Source organism: Myodes glareolus, chromosome 9 (assembly GCF_982192425.1).
Source record: "Myodes glareolus chromosome 9, mMyoGla1.1, whole genome shotgun sequence".
Classification (NCBI taxonomy): Eukaryota; Metazoa; Chordata; class Mammalia; order Rodentia; family Cricetidae; genus Myodes; species Myodes glareolus.
This window is the reverse complement of record NC_142034.1, coordinates 93,496,356-93,513,970: the sequence shown is the minus strand read 5'-3', so window position 1 is coordinate 93,513,970 and position 17,615 is coordinate 93,496,356. Positions and strand designations below refer to the sequence as shown.

The following is a 17,615-nucleotide window of genomic DNA, read 5'->3' as shown; positions in this document are numbered from 1 at the left end:
CCACTGAGCCATCTCTCCAGTCCCGTTAAGCATTTCTTTTAAAGAGCAATTAGATCCTTCTATAACTGCTTGTCCTGTAGGATTGTGTGTTACACCTGTAATATATTTTACATTGTAATGTGCAAAAAACTTTTTCATTTTACTAGAGACATATTCTGAAGCATTGTCTGTCTTAATTTGTACAGGTGTTCACATGATGTGTAATTATACAAGTGTAATTGTATCAGCCTTTTTAGAATTCAAAGCAGTGGCCCACAGGAATCCTGAATATGTAACTATGGTATGGTGCGCATATTTTAATTTTTCATACTTTGTAAAATAAAATACATCCATTTGCCAAACTTCACTTCTTTGAGTACCCTTTGGGCTTATTCCTGCTGGTAGTAGAGTTTGGTTATACAAAGAACAAGTAGGGCATTTCTTTATAATTTTCTTGACTTCTTGTCAAGTGATGGAAAAGCTTTTTTTTTTCTTTTTCTTTTCCCCAAGACAGGGTTTCTCTGTAGCTTTGGTGCCTGTCCTGGAACTAGCTCTTGTAGACAAGGCTGACCTCGAACTCACAGAGATCCGCCTGCCTCTGCCTCTCAAATGATGGGATTAAAGGTATACGCCACCACCTCCTGGCTGTAGTACTCTTTTCTAAAGCCTGTATTCTTTCACTCAATTTCTCCTATTTGACACAGTTATCAAACCACTCTTTTAATGAAAAATGTTAATTACTAGACTGATAATAATCATAGCTGACATTATAACAATCCCATCAAAAGTGTTTATCTCATTTATTTTTTTCTATTTTGCATCCCATCCATTACAGCAAGTGAACAGGGTCCTAATTCCCTGCATTGTGATATTGCCAATCTTTAACATGGGAAAGGTTTTAAGATTGTCCTTCCCCCTTATTCTTTTACCTTTTTTAAGTTTACTTACTTATTTATTTAACAGTCTAGTTTGCCATTTAAAAGTTCCCTAGTATCTTACCAGTTGGGATGCTGCTCTTGTGCTGCGGACTTCCCTGGAAGCATGATAGCATGAAGGTGTTTATATGTAGTGACGATGTTTGAACACCAGGTGGAGCAGGTGCGACACAAAGATAGCTCAGTAAGCTAAGTGAATGCTCAAAGCTGCTGGGCCAGACTCTACCCCAGTTCTTGTGCTAAGCAGAATTCCTGGGGGTGGGCATGAGGAGGAACGCCAAGGGATGGATGCTCAAAGACCAGAACTTGCTGCAGAGCCTGTGCGAGCCAGGCAGAATCAAAGGACACCCAGTGGCTGCAAGCCGCTAGATCATAGAGCGGGCAAGCAAGGAGAGCGCAGGGGCCTCAGGGCAGGAGCCTCCGGGCTAAGCGCAGGTGCTGGGGGTGGGGTGCGTGGGGGTGGATGCAGGGATGCTGGGAAGCACACACAGTGAGCTCCGGGGAAAGTGGGGAGGAAGTGCAGGCGCGCAGAGGAGCGCTGGACCCATGGGAAGCCCCATTTTGAGCACCAGATGATAAGAATTTCTTTATGGTCTATTAAAATGCAAAACGTCGTGCACAAATATTAAAAACAAAAGAGGAACCTAAGCGAAATCACAAGCCACTGTTGCTCGTTGCCTCAGTCAGACCCACCCCAATGAAAACCCGGTCTCTTGGACTAAATCGTTCCTCTCAATTGGCTAGCCGACCAGTGACAGAATTCCCCAAAACAAAGTGCCACAGTGCCACACCTCCCTCTGATCTGGAATCCCTTGATAAGAAATCAGGAAGCTGTCAGGTGGTAGTGGTGGTGCACACCTGTAATCCCAGCACACAGGAGGCAGAAGCAGACTGATCTCTGTGAGTTTGAGACCAGCCTGGTCTACAGAGATAGTTTCAAGACATCTAGGTTTGTTATACAGAGAAATCCCGTATTGGGGAAAAAAAAAAGATAGGAAACACAACTTCCTATTTCAGTGATAGAATTAAATTTTTATTTTCTTTCTAGAAATTTACAAATTCCAAATTATAGATATTTTTATATTAAAAAGATTCTTTTTTTTTAAAGAAAACGCAATTTTCTCTGACAAAATTATAGGAACTCTTCAGACCCTATGAGCAAGCATTAGGCTAGGTTCACGACCTGGTTCCACCCGCCCTGGATGTGGGCTTTGGAGAGGCAAAGTATGGTAACAGCTTGGTCACCAGAGTTTAGATGGCTAGGATTTCCAAATTCACATTCAACATTTCCAGTAGGCCTCTGTGAGGAAGGAGGCAGTATTCTTTATGAAATATTCCATAAAGAATACTGCCTCCTGGATACATTTTTAAAAATACATCAGGCAGTGGTGGTACACGCCTGCCTTTAATCCCAGCACTTGGGAGGCAGAGGCAGGCAGATCTCTGTGAGTTCAAGGCCAGCCTGGTCTACAAGAACTAGTTCCAGGATAGGCTTCAAAGCTACTGAGTTGTTTTGAAAAACCACAAAAAAAAAGAAAGAAAGAAAGGAAGGAAGGAAGGAAGGAAGGAAGGAAGGAAGGAAGAAAGAAAGAAAGAAAGAAAGAAAGAAAGAAAGAAAGAGAATGTTTGTGTATCAAAATATGCATCCTGGGGCGGAGGATGTAGTTCAGTTGATACAGTGTTGCTTTAGCAAACAGATACCTTGGGTGTGATCTTTAGTACTGCAAAAAGTGGGCGTGATGGCTCTTTTCTAATTTTAATACTTGGGAGGTAGAGACAGGAGAATCAGAAGTGCACAATCATCTTCATCTTCAGCTATATAGTGTGTTTGAAGATAGCCTGAGTTACATGGGATTCTATCTTAAAAAAAGAAAAGAAAGCAAAGAAAACTTTGTATCCCCATCATGCACTCCTGTAACCTCAGCACTCCAGAGACTACAGCTGGAAAATTGCAAGGCTGTAACCCTCCAAAAGGGGAGAGACTAACCCTCTCTGAGAAAAACCCAGTGCTAGGATCCCACTTCCTTCACAGCCTTGGAGACTGTCTCTGCCCTTCTGTGCAACAGGGGCAGGGTCCCATGAAAACCCGCTGCAGTTGACCCGGTAAGCTGGGGGCATCCAAGGACATGCGGACCCCAAGAAGCGGGAATAGCTCGTTACCTAGAGCTTAGCAGAGGAAGATTCAAACTCTGCCAGTCGCGTGATGTCGTTTGGGAATGTCATCCAGCTGCCACCATCAACCACCAACACGATCCCTGAGACATAGGAAGCCAGAGGGCTGGCCAGGTACAGCACGCTGTGGGCGATCTCCGTCTTGTTTCCAAGTCTTTGTATAGGGCTTAAAAGACCCTTTGATTTCAAACTGTCCTGGGGGCCCCCTGGAAGGCAATGGGAAGTGGGGACCCAGTAAGCCCCTAGGGCACAGTGTTTGCTGCTCCCCCAGTCAGCACTCTGCCCGACCCACATCTGGAAAAGGTAGTTGTTCTACCAGGACCTAGCAGGAGAGTGACACAGAAGTCACAGGAGGGAAATTGATACCCTCTGGGTAATGAGGGGGTGGAGACCCTAAGAGTATGCCAAGTTAGACAAGGGAGAAGGTAATCGTTTGGATGACTTCTTGACTGGAATGAGACAAAATGTTTGTTGTTTTTGTTTGTTTTCCAAGAGAGGGTTTCTCTGTGTAGCCCTGGCCATCCTGGAACTCACTCTGTAGACCAGGCTGGCCTCAAACTCAGGGATCTGCCTGCCTCTGCCTCATGAGTTCTGGGATTAAAGGTGTGCAGCACCACTGCCTAGCTGAAGACAGAATGGTTTTTTTAATATTTATTTATTTATTATGTACACAGTATTCTGTCTACTTGTAGAGCCTGCAGGCCAGAAGAGGGCACCAGACCTCATTAGAGATGGTTGTAAGCCACCATGTGGTTGCTGGGAATTGAACTCAGGACCTTTGGAAGGGAAGGCAACGCTCTTAACCACTGAGCCATCATCTCTCCTGCCCAGACAGAATGTTTTAAACCTTGCTACAATTCGAGAAGCTTTGCTGGGTGTCCCAAACTCCCAAAGAGACTTACCCAATCGCCGGATCCCCTCGGTGCCACTGATAGGACCAGGAGCCAGGCTGTTGACACGGATATTCTGGGGACCCCACTCCACAGCCAAGTGTCGTGTCATGGCGTCTGCATGGAAGAAATGCGCACGGGAGGGGAAATCGTCAGGCCGTGCTGCCTCCGAGGGGGCCTAAATGCCAAAGGGAGCTCAGGACCAAGTCTAGCCTCTACAGTGCCCGCGGCTAGGATCAAGTTCATGTGCAGATTATCAGCCTCCACGGATCACCAAGGGGATAATTCACCGGAAGTACTCATACCCACGGCTGCCTTGGCAGCGCCCGCATGGAGCTGTAGCACCTGACCCCGCATACTGAGAGTGGCGGTAATGTTCACAATCACTCCTCCGTGGTCCTAAAACATACGAGGGATGACGTTGAGTGGGTAACCACAGGAGGAAAGGCCCCTGCCAGGAGGATACCCACCCGGAAGAACTTCTCATAAAGCACACGCGACACATTGAAGGTGCCAATGGTGTCGATGTCAACCACAGTCCTAAAAGCATTGAAAGACAAGGCGCTGGCAGGGCACAGGAAGTTTCCAGCTGCACCTGGAGAAGAGAAGGGGGAAAGCTGGTGGGAGAGCCCTGTCAAAAGTACAAACAGGAGCCTGATGCTCTGTGGGCAACCAGGGCGTGGAGACCTTCAAAGAGGTCTAAGCTGGACAAGACAGGGCACAGAGCACTTGAGGAAATTCTTGGGCAACAGGCACAGGATAGAAGAGTAGATGCCAAGAAGTTCTAAAAGCAAGGACGGAGACAGCACTTGGGGCAGAAGGCGTTCAAGGGCAACTTCAAGCCCACAATAAGTTTAACCCCAGCCTGGGCTACAGGAAATTCTGTCTCAGAAATAGATAGATAGTAGACCAGGAGCAATGGTGGCGCATGCCTTTGATCTCAGCACTTGGGAGGCAGAAGCAGATGGATCTCTGTGAGTTCAAGGCCAGCCTGGTCTACAGAGCAAGTTCTAGAATAGCTAAAGCTAAATAGTGAAACCCTGTCTTGAAAAAACAAGACAATAAATAAATAAATACAAAAAGAATTTTAAAAAATTAAAAAATAGATTTTTAAAAAAGTGTTTGTGACTGTGACCTTATCTGAAAATAGTCTTTAGCTGGCATGGTGCCCTAAGACTTTAGTCTCGGTGGCACTTTGGAGGCAGAGTCAGGGGGAATCTCTGAGTTCAAGGCTAGCCTGGTCTACAGAGTAAGTTCCAGGACAGCCACGGTTACACAGAGAAACCCTGTCTCAGGAAGAAAAAAAAAGATTGAGCCTGAGCAGCCGGCAAGATGGTTCAGTGGTTAAGAGCGCCTAACGCTCCACCAGAGGTCCCAAGTTCGATTCCCATCTGGCTAAGCGATCAACAAATCATTATCAAAAATCGGGGAAAAAAAAGTTTGAGCCTTATTATATGATAATATCGGTTATTCAACAAATATAACATTTGAGTAATAGCAGATGTTGTGAAGTGATTGTACAGTTATATAGTGTTATATCTAAATTATTCTGTAAGGCTATGAAATCACCTTTTTTCTGGGCCAGTGATAATAACCAGGGCTTTTTGCACGATGAGACCCATTCCCAACTCTATTACTTTGATTTATTGTTTATTTATTTAGAGAAAGACAGGGTCTCTCTACGTAACTTTGGCTGTCCTGGAACTTACTATATAGACCAAGCTGGCCTCAAAACTCTCTATGTTGGCCAGGCTGGCCTCAGACTAAGAAATCTGCTTACATCTCTGCCTGAGTGCTCAGATTAAAGACCTGCGCCACCTGAGGCAGCCCCATACTTTTATAATGCTAACATTTATTATATATATATATATAGTGTGTGTGTGTGTGTGTGTGTGTGTGTGTGTGTGTGTGCATGTGCCATGGCATATGTGTGGGGTCAGGGGACAGACAACCTGTGGTAGTAAATTCATTCTTTATTCTTTCTACCATGTCCCAGGAATATGATTCAGGTCTAACTAAGCTACTGAGCCACCTCACCGACCCACTTTTGTTTGTTTGTTTGTTTTTTGTTTTTCCAAGACAGGGTTTCTCTGTGTAGTTTTGGAGTCTGTTCTAGAACTCATTATGTAGACCTGGCTGGCCTCGAACTCACAGAGATCCCTTGTCTCTGCCTCCTGAGTGCTGGGGTTAAAGGCGTGTGTCACCGCCGCTCTGCTACCAGTGGAAATCTCAGTACACAAGAACACCTCTGAACTGTGACTTAGTCAGGTTCACAGGGCACCCAGCATACATTAGGCTTTGCTGACCCACCACTCGGAAAGAGCAAAGCTTGTTCAGGACAGAGCCTGCAGCCTGAGTCTTGCCTCTGGCAACTGTGAGGCCTAGTTGAGCCAGGACAAGCACCTAGGCTCTCTGGCAAATCCCTGCCCCTGGCAAGAGAGTTCTGGAGGTTCCAAGCAGCACTATCGACCTATGAGAAGACTCTGACCCCACTTATTGCTGACTCACAGTTAATAAGGATGTCGATTTTGCCAAACTCCTTCAGTGCCTGGTCCACAGCAGTCATGACAGCTGGGGGAACTCGAACGTCCATAGACAGAGGGAGGCACCGCTTTCCAGTGGCAGCAACCAACTTTTCAGCAGCCTAGGCAGCAGAAAGAAAGAGGGTTGTGGCGCATGCCTTTAATCCCAGCACTCGGGAGGCAGAGGCAGGCAGATCTCTGTGAGTTCGAGGCCAGCCTGGTCTACAAAAGAGCTAGTTCCAGGACAGCTCTAAAACTACAGAGAAGCCCTGTCTCGAAAAACCAAAAAAGAAAGAAAGAAAAAAAGAAAGAGGGATGGCTATCAGTTTCAGCCTGGAGAAGCAGCCTTCACCTTCAGACCTCTATGGAAATGATACATTATGTTAGGAACCCAAGTTTGCCGTGGAACTCTGCCAACGGAGACTTGGCTTGAAAATAGCCACCTCCTGGGGCCATGACTCTTGGTGGATGTTCGTAAGACACCCTGAATTCTCTATAACCTGTCATCTGTCCCAGATTCCACCTTCTGCCTACCCTGTAGGCATTTCCCCTGGACCTAGATGGGTGGAATGAAGGCCTTCACATGCTGGTGATACTACTGAAGAATTCTGAAACCACATTACTTCCAAAAATGTGACCCAATAAGCAAACTTCTGAAAGGCAAAGGTATCTATGAGGGTCCATCTTCACTGAGTTTCCTACCCAAGAAGAAACAGATTTTGGTGTTTTTAGACCCTGGGCCTTAGGACTCCTCCCCACCCACGTTCAGAACCCCAGTCTTCCTCTCACCGTGGACACTCTTGGCAGACTCCTGCTCGCGATGACAGTGTGGCAGCCATGCCTACAAAAGCAGATGGCAGCCTGAGGAGACAAGTAAGAGGGACACACCCTGGGGGCACCTACCAGGCAGTACTCTACAAAGAACGCCCCCAAGAGCTTCTGAGGCCGAGGTAGGAATCAAGCCTGAAACACGACTGGCAGTAGGCACAGGGACTCAGGCAGGGCCAAGTAATTCTGAAAGGACTCCTGGATACCATGGTTGCCCACTCCTAGGTTTCTGCACTGTCTTTGGCTTGGGGTATTCTGACCCAGATACCGTGTACATGGCAGAGGTGTGGCAGACTACTGGTGCCAATCCCAGACCTGTGCAGGGCCTGCTGGGACATTGGCCTGGAGGACAGAGAGCCCATTTTGAGAGAGGGAGCCTCATGGTGACAATGGGGACTACCCGCTACACAGGTTCCACAAAAACTGCACTAACTTATCTAATCTTCATGATCAGATAACACACAGACCTTTGTTCCGCTGAGAAGGAATTGCATAAAGCTTCAAATAACAGGCCACTACCTGGAGTCAAAATCAATTCTTGCGGGATTCACTTCAGGTTGTGGAGAGCAGAGCACTGGGGCGAGCTGGAGAAGGACTCTTCCACCTCTGCCTCAGCCAGCCTCAGCAGCAAGTCCCTAAGCTTCTTGAGAAGCCACAGACCTGTCCCAAGAGACACTCCCACCGTAGCAGCCCCCTCACAGCCTATGAAGCGCTGAGGCTAGTCACACAGGGTCACCCACCTCTAGGAGACTCCAAAGGTGCTGTCTTTCCCCCAGGGCAGCACCCAACCACTCCCCAAAATCCATTAGTGCCCAGTCAAAGGAAAGGAAAGTGGTAGGGAGGGTCCCAGAGCAGTGTGTACCTCATGAAAATCTCAGCGATCCGGAAGCCAATCCCAGAGCCACCACCCGTGATAAAGGCCACCTTGTCCCTTCAAAAAAGGAAAACGTAGTCATTTTTAAGTTATTTATTTTGTCTCTCTGAGTGTTTTGCCCATGTGCCTACAGATGGTGTAGTCCTGTGTGGATGCTAGAGACCAAAGCTGAGTCTTCTGGAAGAGCAATAAGTGCTCTGAGCCACTGAGCTATCTTTCTAGTCCCTAGAATCTACTTTAAAACCAATGTTTTAGTTGGATGGAGGATGCATGTCGGTAATTCCAGTACTTGAGAGGTGGAGGCAGGGGAACCAGGAGTTAAAGGCCAGCATGAGGTACAAGAGATTCTATCTCAACAAATAAATCACTGGCCAGGCAGTGGTGGTGTATGCCTTTAATCCCAGAACTGGAGGTGCAGGGTAGAGGAGTGGGGGAGGTGGTGCAGAGACAGGCAATGATCATCTTCGTGAGTTGGAGGCCAGCCTGGTCTACAGAGGGAGAGTTTCAGGACAGCCAGGTCTATACGGAGAAACCCTGTTTAGAAAACCCAAAACTAAACAAATTAAGTAAATAAATAAATCAGTGTAAACAGAGGGTAAATAGGTGGCCAAAGGAGGACTTTGACCCCCATGAACATTCACCCAGCGTGGCTGTGAAAGAAAATATGCTCCTGCAGAGGATGGAGTCTAACAGGTTTCGACGAAAATCCCTAGCCACAAAACTGCAATCTTTAAAGTCTTTTATTCTTGGGCTAGAAGTCTGGGGGTGAAGGGGAATACTTAACCTAAAATGCTCTGTGTGGTAAGGTCTCAAGTGAGACGTTTTCAAAACGAACCGGCTTCCTTACTCAGTCCCTCATCCCATCCTTCCGGAACCCCAAGAAACTTGAGGTCTATGATCGCCCAGGAGCAGGGTACTGAGCACCTGACCTCTGTGCTGTCACATCCAGCAGCAGTTCCATTCTGACCCCTGTTCCCCAACCCCGGATCGCTCCCTGGTTCCCTGCTTTAGCTCACTGGAGAAGGTCCGGGCAGAAGAGGTGGTGGTATTCAGAAAGACAATCATCTTCCTCAACGTCGGGCGGCTGCTGGGCCATGACGCTGGGTGCGGACCGGAGTGGCGAGGACAGTAAAATTGGGAACCAGACTCTACCTTTCCAACGCTGCGCACCGCGCTCTGCAAGCAGCTCGCTCCGCCCAGAGCCCAGAAACATCCAGGACCAAAGTCCCACCTCCGCGCCACCCCGCCCACCAGACTCTCCCTGCGAAGAGGCCCCGCCCACAAGGAGGCATCTTGTCCCTCCACGCCTTCCTATCCCCGCCCTCCAGCTCTTCCCATTTCACCCCGCGGGCACCCCACCCATGGTAGCGCGCGGCCTGCTGGGACTGCAAATGGGAGGAGACACTGACGCAGTGTGCTGCTCCCGCCTCTTAAACCCCCGAGTCCTTTCCCAGTTGGACGTCGGTGCGGCCGCTTAATCCAAGTACCCAGGCTCGCTAGACGCTGTCATGTCAACTGTGAAAGTCGGGACTCCTGACCGTGCACCGCTCTGCCTTTTGGACACTCTCCCAGAGCGAGAGGATCGGGAGCCTGCAAAGCCAATAGCTCCCTCGCGTGGCTCGCCCGGGTGAAAAAAAATCCCAGAGTGACCCTCTCGGTGGCTGGCAAGGATCACTGCACTTGATCCAGATTCTCCTGAAGCTACTCAGGCAGACCGGTGCTGAGAACCCAGGACTGGGTTCCATCGTCAAGATTTCAAAGAGTGAAATGACTTGTCAGCTAGCCTCCGAAGCGGTCATGTGGATCAGCTACTTGTGTTAGCCACTTCAGGATCCGGGGTGAGATGTGCTGTATCAAGCAGCGGTCGCTGTCACAGACCACATCATCAGGTCTGGCGTGCAGGTTGCTCTCTAGTGCCTGGGTTGCACTGAGAGAAAGATGAGACTAGCCGCTGAAGTGTAAGCCTCTGCTGTTCCGACCTCAGGAGGCGTGACACAATACCCACAAGGACTGGCACCGCTACCCACAGGCTCTGTGCCTTAGACCTCACCTGTCCCTTGCCACCACCCTCTCTCAGAAGGATCCTACAGGCAGGAGCTGAAACCACTCCAGCCAAGGAACTCCGTCTGGATTCTTCATCTCATGGCCTCTAACTCTTGCCTGGCTCATATATTTACCAAAGCTAAGGGCTCCTTCTCCTGGGAGAGTAAAACTATAACCTTTCTCAAGCCTACTGTTTACACCATGCATAAAAAACACTCATTAGGGTGCTGGAATAAAGTAGTTTTCTCCAGATATGACTACTGGACATCATGGAGGAGGCATTGCCGTGGCGACCTCTAAGATGCTGGGTCCTGCAGTCACATCAGTAAAATAAGGAGAATATAGTGGTAGCTAGGAATGGGGTAGCGGCAACTCGGGGCATCACAGGACCCTTGCCTTAGATTCCCCACCTAGTACTCCTTCCTACTCTCGGGGGTCTTGGGACAGGTTTGCTAGAGTATTTAAGAGGTAGGTTAACTCGAAGCAAGATTCTACCATGCAGTTTCCTTGATGTCATTACCCCTGCAGGGTGGGACTTTGTACTGGTTCAGCTGATCTCAAGTCACCTATGCTTCTGCAGCTAACTCCTTACCGTCATCCATGTCTCTGCCAGGCTAGGAAACTCACGGGTTCTCCAAGGTTTGGGAATGGACGGAGTTGTTAACTCTTCACATCTCCCCGGGCAAGGGCACACAATGCTGAGATGGCAGAAATAAGCATACCATTCCCATTTAAAGCAGATTTTAATGTCTCTCCTTTGGGGCAGGCAAAATCACCTCTGACAATGTCCAAAAGGTTGTCTGGCACTTAGGTATAGAAGGATATGATCCAATATTGTGCTGGTTTAGGATACAAGGCACATCAAGTTGAGGCTTAGACTCCCCTGGGCTGGAGTTGGACAAAAGGTGAACAGGGTGTGATTTTGAAGATGGGAAGGGTATGGGCTTGGGTTCTTGTTGGCAGAGGTAGTTGGTCATGGATGAACCCTGAAGAACAGTGGGCAGTTCAAACCCTCAGGCTGGGCTGCAGCTGCTGTGGTGACCGCCGTCTGCCCAGTTCAACAGTTCGCTGCTCTGAAACCACAGCTGGATCTCCCTCTGGGCACCCTCCACAGAATCGCTAGCATGGATGACATTCCTGTGGGGAGGAAAAGCATGCCTGCGCCTCAGTGAGAGAGGTCCCAGGGACAGTTCGCCTCCAGCCTCCTGTCCTGTCAGGGAACAAGGTGACCGCACAGAAGAGAAAGGCATGTTGGAACGGGCTATGGTGCTATGGCCTGTAATACCAGCACTGGAGGAGCTGAGATGGGAAGGGCAGCCTCGCATTCTAGGCCAGGCTGATTACAGAGGGAGACCCAGTCTCAGAAAGGAAAAGAGAGAGGGGCTGGAGCAGTGGCTCAGCAGTTAAGAGTACATTCTCTTGCAGAGAACCTGAGCTTGGTTCCCAGCACCCAAACAGGATGGCTTCAAACTACCTATAACTTCAGCTCCAGGGCATCTTAATACACCCTCTTCAGGCTTACACAGGCACTGCAGGCACATGCTCAGACATTCATACACACACACACACACACACACACACACAGAGAGAGAGAGAGAGAGAGAGAGAGAGAGAGAGAGAGAAGATGAGAGCCCTGAATTTGATCCCCAGCCCCACAGAAACCAGGTATGGCAGTGCATGTCTGTACTTGGGAGGTAGGGGCCGGAAGATTCATGGTCATGCTCAGCAAGAGGATCAGTTTGAGACCAGACTGGATTACATGATATCCTATCTGAAAAGAAAAAAAAAAAAAAAAAGGAGGGAAAGGAGAAAGGAAAAGTGGGTGGCAGTAACAGGGGCTGGAAATTTGTAATTTGTATCTAGCCTGGCCTCGGTTTCTTGCAAGCTCAGAAGTCAGGCTATACACCAGCTTCCGAGAGCTGCCTTTTCCTACAGGTCATCAGAGCCAACCCCTCATGGTTGTTGACCAAAATAGAATACTGAAGAGTTAGGTAAACACCCTGTGTGATTGTACACGCTTTTAATCCCAGCACTCAGGAGGCAGAGGCAGGCGGATCTCTGTGAGGCCAGCCTAATCTACAAAGTGAGTTTCAGGCAGAGGGCTACACAGAGAAACCCTGTCTGGAAAGAAAAAAAATGGTCAGGGAAAAAGGTTTAATCAGACAAGGCAGCATACTGTAAGTTAACACTCAGGTTGGTAGAGGCCTGAAGATAAAGAGTTCAAGACACCTGAACTACTTAATAACCTCAAAGATAGACTGGCCTACCTGACATTTACCTCAAATAAATAAATAAATAAATAAATCTTATAATAAATACCCCACTATCAGAAACTTTCTGCCCAGCAAGACACCCAGTTCTCAAGAATCTGTCTTCCCCTGCCCCTCTCCCCCCAACACTAAAAAAACAAAAACAAAAACAAAAAAAACCTGGTTGTCCTGGAACTCAATCTAAACACCAGACTGGTCTTGCACTCAGAGATCCACCTGCCTCTGCCTCTGCCTCCTGAGTACTGGGGTTAAAGGTGTGCACTCCCCCCCCAGCTTCATGGCTCTGTCTTAAGTGCCAGCTGCCATCCTAGCCTTCTTTACTCTATACTGGGAGACAAGGGTGTTGGGGCCTCCATACCTGCTGATGTGAACACTGAAGTCTCCCCGGATTGTCCCAGGGGCTGCCTCGGTTGAGTCAGTGTGTCCTATCATGGTCCTTGAGATGTGAACCACATTGTGCCCTTCCCAGACCTGCAGCACAGACATGCGGGTTCGAGGGAAGTTGGGGGACTTCCAAGCCCTTTCTTTTGCTTAGGGGAAGACACCTCCCCACCCATTCCATTGCCCCTGCCCTGCTGTACCATGGCCACCACAGGTCCAGAGCTCATGTAGCTGATAAGGGCTGGGTAGAACGGCTTCTTCTGCAGGTCCCGGTAGTGCTCAGCAAGGATGCTTTCTGGTGCCTGTGTGGAAGGAGGAGTAAGAAGAACCCTTGGAGAGTAAACCTCCAATTTGTGTCCTGAGTTGGGGGCACCTTTCTGACACAGCTACGGAAGCTGGCTCCCAGTATGGTTAACTCCCAACCCTTGCAACTGCCAGTGCTAGGAGACTCTAGTGACAACACGGGCCAAGGGCTGATACCTGCAACATCTTCATCCCCACCAGCTTGAAGCCCCGCCTCTCAAAGCGGTGTATCACAGTCCCCACTAGCCTGCGCTGCACCCCATCAGGCTTCACCGCAACCAGGGTACGCTCCTGGGGCCAGGAAGGCCCTCCTGTAAAAAAAAAACAAGAAAAAGTCAGGGGTGAAGATGCTCCATATTTTCAGGTCTGTCCCACCTAGATCCCCGGCAGAGCTCAGCCAGCACAGGACTGGAAAGTGCCTGCCACCAAGTAGGAAGGTGTGGATGAACAAAAAACGAACAGGAGCTGCCCAAGGTGGAGATGGTTTACCCCAAAAGGCTCAGATAACTTCAGGAGCAACCAGGCCTGTTAATGATGTCCCCTAGAAAGTAAACTTGAGCCTAGCCTCACATGACTCCGGGGTGCCACACTGTGTGAACCCCAGGCCTACATACTAGGAGCTCACTCTTTGGGTGTGGAGAAATGGCATGAAACCAAGGATAGTTAGCGGACCACTTCCAGAGGCCTGAGTGCTGGGGACCAAGGGATAGGATTTGAGAAGGACGGTGATGGGGGGTGAACCACATTGCAGGAGAGGAACTCAGCTGCCAGGGGATTCAGGTTGCCTCTCAAGAGAACACTGATTCTGTGGCCCCACGCTACTGTCAGGACATTTGAGTGTCTTCTCCAAGATGAAATGCTACTTTGTTTTGTTTTGGAGACAAGGTTTCTCTGTGTAGCCTTGGGTGTCCTGTAACTCACTCTATAAACCAAGCTAGCCTTGGACTCAGAGATCCACCTGCCTCTGCCTCCTGAGTACTGGGATTAAAGGCAGGCGCCACCACAGGCTTAAATTCTACTTTTGAGAGAGTCCTAACCCCCAGTTGTCTCGCAAAGTGTACCAAAGAAAGAGGAAACACCAAGTTAAGTTAGAAAGGAGGGACCAGGCTCTATCCTCAGGCCACAATGGGTGCCCACTACAACTCAACAGGCTGAATTATACCCGTTTGTTCTCCTACCAAAGATGACAGAGGGCCCTGAGAAATGACAGGGGACCCTGGGTAGCCCAGAGCTCTGCTGTCATGTATCTTGATGAGAGTTCAATTCCCAGGATGCATTATCTGGCTCTCAGAAAGCACCCCATAAATGGGTTGCAAGCGCAGGGACCCCAGGAAGTGGTCGGGTTGTCCTAGGCCTGCTTTCCTTAGGCTGGCTTTCAATACCTTGGGAACAACGGCTCTGTGGAGAGAACCTGATCCCCCCCACCCACCCACACACACACCCTCAGGAGCCACGAGTATGTTAGTCTCCCCTCTGGGCTTTGGCTTTCTTCTGCTAAAAGCCCTGACCCCTGTTGGGGGTTGTGCTGGCACGATCCTCCGGGACAAAACCAAGCCTTGGGCTGTCGCACGTGCGCAAACAAAAGCCGCGCGGAACCCATCCGCCCAGCTCCCCACGGGTGCAGGACTCACCGGAACTGGGGCGCACCAGCAGGCCTGGAATGCGTGGCCCGCACAACAACGCCCGCAGCACGGCGCGCCCAAAGAGGCAGCCCATGGCGCGGGCTGGTGGGGCACAGAACGCAGCGCGCTCAGGGTAGAGGGCGGTGCCACGCTTCGGCCCGCCCCTCCACCCCTCCACCCCAAGGGGCCCGGTGGGGCCCCTCACCCTGTTCCCCAAGAGCCTGCAGGATCCAAGCTTTAATCTCCGTTTAACAAAAAAAAAAAGGAAACCGGCTAGGGTACAGTTCAGTGATAGAGCGCTTGACTACCATGCGCAGAGCCTTGTGCTCGACCTCCTCAATACTGCAGGGGGGACAAAAAAAGAAAAAAAAATGCAATTGTTCATTCTCTGTTTATATTATACTCCTCTTCATAACGCACGAACGCTGTAAGTATACTTCTTAGAGAATAGCCCTCGTAAATACCATTTGGCTCTGTTTGGCTGGGTTTAGCAGTTGGACTACTTGTCAGTTCTGTTCCCTCCTTAACTTTTCAAACTATTTATTTATAATTCCTGCTGCTGTCCTTGAGCTCCATATATAGCAGAGGCTGGCTCTGAATTCTTGGTCTTCATACCTCTCATGCCCCTAGTGCTGGCATTACAAGAATGCTCTCCCAGACCAGAGTCAAATTATTTATTCACTTAACATTTAATTGATGATGATGATGATGGGGGGGGTATTTCAAGACAAGTTTTCTTTGTGCAGATTTGGAGAGTGTCCTGGAATTTACTGTGTAGAGCAGGCTGGCCTCAAACTTACAGAGATCCACCTGCCTCTACCTCCTGAGTGCTGGGATTACAGGTATAGGCTGCCGCCTCCTGACTAATTTATTATTTTTTTGAAACAGGATCTTACAAACTGTCTGAACTTGAAAAGAATATTCTGGGGGCTGGAGAGGTGGCTCAGAGGTTGAGAGCACTGGCTGCTCTTCCAGAGGTCCTGAGTTCAATTCCCAGCAACCACATGGTGGCTCACAACCATCCATGATGAAATCTGGTACCCTCTCTGGTGTGAAGGCATACATACATGCAGGCAGAATGCTGTATACATAATAAATAAATCTTTAAAAAAAATATTTTGCTGGGACTGGAGAGATGATTCAGGGTTAAGATCACTGGCTGCCCTTCCAGAGGCATAGGGTTTGACTCCCAGCACCCATATAGTAGATCACAACCATCTGTAACTCCAGGTCTAGGAGATCTGACACCCTTCTCTGGTCTCCTCAGAGGCCAGGCACACAGGTGGGTGTCCAGGTAAAATATACACAGGCAAAATACCTTTACACATAAGCCAAATAAATAAAATTAAAGAAAAAAGTTCTGTTATAGTTAAGTTCAAGAATTGCCTGGATAAATTTGTGTTTAAGACCTTACGTTCAGTCCCAGCACTGACAGGAAAAAGACAAAACAGAGGAATGATGAGGTCTCTTTCTGTTTCCCAGGCTGACTCCAACTCCTGGGCTCAAGCTATCGTTTGCTTCAGCCTCTGGCCCATACTACCCTTCCTGTCTCTCTGCCTTCAATTTAAGTACTTAGTCCATTAATATTTAAATGTTATTGATATGTTTGGATTCATGTCTACTTATTTATTTATTTATGTAGGGTTTTTTGTTTGTTTGTTTTTTAGTAAGACAGAGCTCATGATTCTCAGGTTTTTTTATTTCTCTGTTTTATTATTATTATTTAACATGTTTTCCTCCTTTCTTCTTTTCTTTCTTTTCCATTTCTTTCTTTAGATCGGGTCTTATGGTGTATCTGGCTGGCCTGGAACTAGCTATGTAGACCAGGCTGGCTTCCAACTCACAGAGTTCCATCCAAGTACTGGATTAAAAGCATTGGCACTCGGGGCTGCAGAGATGAGTGCTCTTCCCACCAACCACATGGTGGCTCACTACTATTTGTAATGAAATCTGGCACCCTCTTCTGGCCTACAGGCAGACATGAAGGCAGAACTCTCTCTCTCTCTCTCTCTCTCTCTCTCTCTCTCTCTCTCTCTCTCAAATCTTTAGAAGAAAAAGCATTGACACTGGCTGGGTGTGGTGGCACATGCCTTTAATCCCAGCACTCAAGAGGCAGAAGCAGGAAAGTCTCTGTGAATTCAAGGCCAGCCTGTCTATAAGAACTAGTTCCAGGACAGGCTCCAAAGCTATAGAGAGATCCTGTCTCGAAAAACCAACCACCCAACCAGCCAAACAAATAAAAACAAATTAAAGTAATAGCTAATCATCATCATCATCATCATCATCAATGCAGGGTCTTGATTGGTTTTGAAAGCCAGCACTCCCAACATTAAAAGGGGTCTCTTAAATTCAAGGACTACAAAGTGAGCTCTAGGTTAATCTAGGCTACAGGTTAAGACTCATCTCAAAATTGGGTGGTGATGATGCACACCTTTGATCCCAGCTGGTCTTCAATTCTTGTTGAAACGCTGAAGGAACTGGAGTCTGGTGTTGGTCAGGGATGGGAGCAGCGACACCACCACCAAGAGGAGGAGGCAAGCAAGTGAGGAACCCAGCTCTTATCTCTGATCTTTTTCATATTTGCCCCTCCCTCAACTATGGTGCAGCCTCTGGGGAAAGTTCTTTCCTGTCAGTTAATCCTTCCTGGAAGTACCTCACAGAACAGACCAGCTTGTCTCTTAGATAACTTGAGTGAGATCCTGTTACATTGACTACCAAGGGCAGTGGTGGCACACTCCTTTTAATCCCAGCAGGCTGGAGGCAGAAGCAGTTGGATCTCTGTGAGTCTGAGGCCAG

At 48.5% G+C, this 17,615-nt stretch overlaps 2 protein-coding genes across 4 annotated transcripts; both read right to left on the bottom strand.

Moving 5' to 3' along the window:
• Positions 1–1,925: 1,925 nt before the first annotated feature.
• Positions 1,926–9,407, bottom strand: Decr2 (2,4-dienoyl-CoA reductase 2). 2 transcript variants are annotated; one of them, XM_048436086.3, is made up of 9 exons: positions 9,217–9,407; positions 8,189–8,257; positions 7,288–7,339; positions 6,485–6,620; positions 4,447–4,571; positions 4,282–4,375; positions 3,989–4,093; positions 3,075–3,292; positions 1,926–2,774 (listed from the first exon to the last, which is right to left on the bottom strand). In XM_048436086.3, the coding sequence occupies exons 1-8, from the start codon at positions 9,294–9,296 to the stop codon at positions 3,075–3,077; spliced, it is 879 nt and encodes a 292-aa protein (XP_048292043.2). In that variant the 5' UTR covers positions 9,297–9,407; the 3' UTR covers positions 1,926–2,774. The 2 variants fall into 2 exon arrangements, with proteins under 2 accessions (XP_048292043.2, XP_048292044.2); XM_048436087.3 differs by having other exon boundaries at positions 1,926–2,770.
• A 1,560-nt stretch (positions 9,408–10,967) lies between these two features.
• On the bottom strand, positions 10,968–14,957 carry Nme4 (NME/NM23 nucleoside diphosphate kinase 4). 2 transcript variants are annotated; one of them, XM_087910733.1, is made up of 5 exons: positions 14,829–14,957; positions 13,375–13,508; positions 13,095–13,196; positions 12,872–12,984; positions 10,968–11,401 (listed from the first exon to the last, which is right to left on the bottom strand). In XM_087910733.1, the coding sequence occupies exons 1-5, from the start codon at positions 14,911–14,913 to the stop codon at positions 11,257–11,259; spliced, it is 579 nt and encodes a 192-aa protein (XP_087766859.1). In that variant the 5' UTR covers positions 14,914–14,957; the 3' UTR covers positions 10,968–11,256. The 2 variants fall into 2 exon arrangements, with proteins under 2 accessions (XP_087766859.1, XP_087766860.1); XM_087910734.1 differs by having other exon boundaries at positions 10,968–11,380; positions 14,829–14,956.
• Between the last annotated feature and the right edge of the window lie 2,658 nt (positions 14,958–17,615).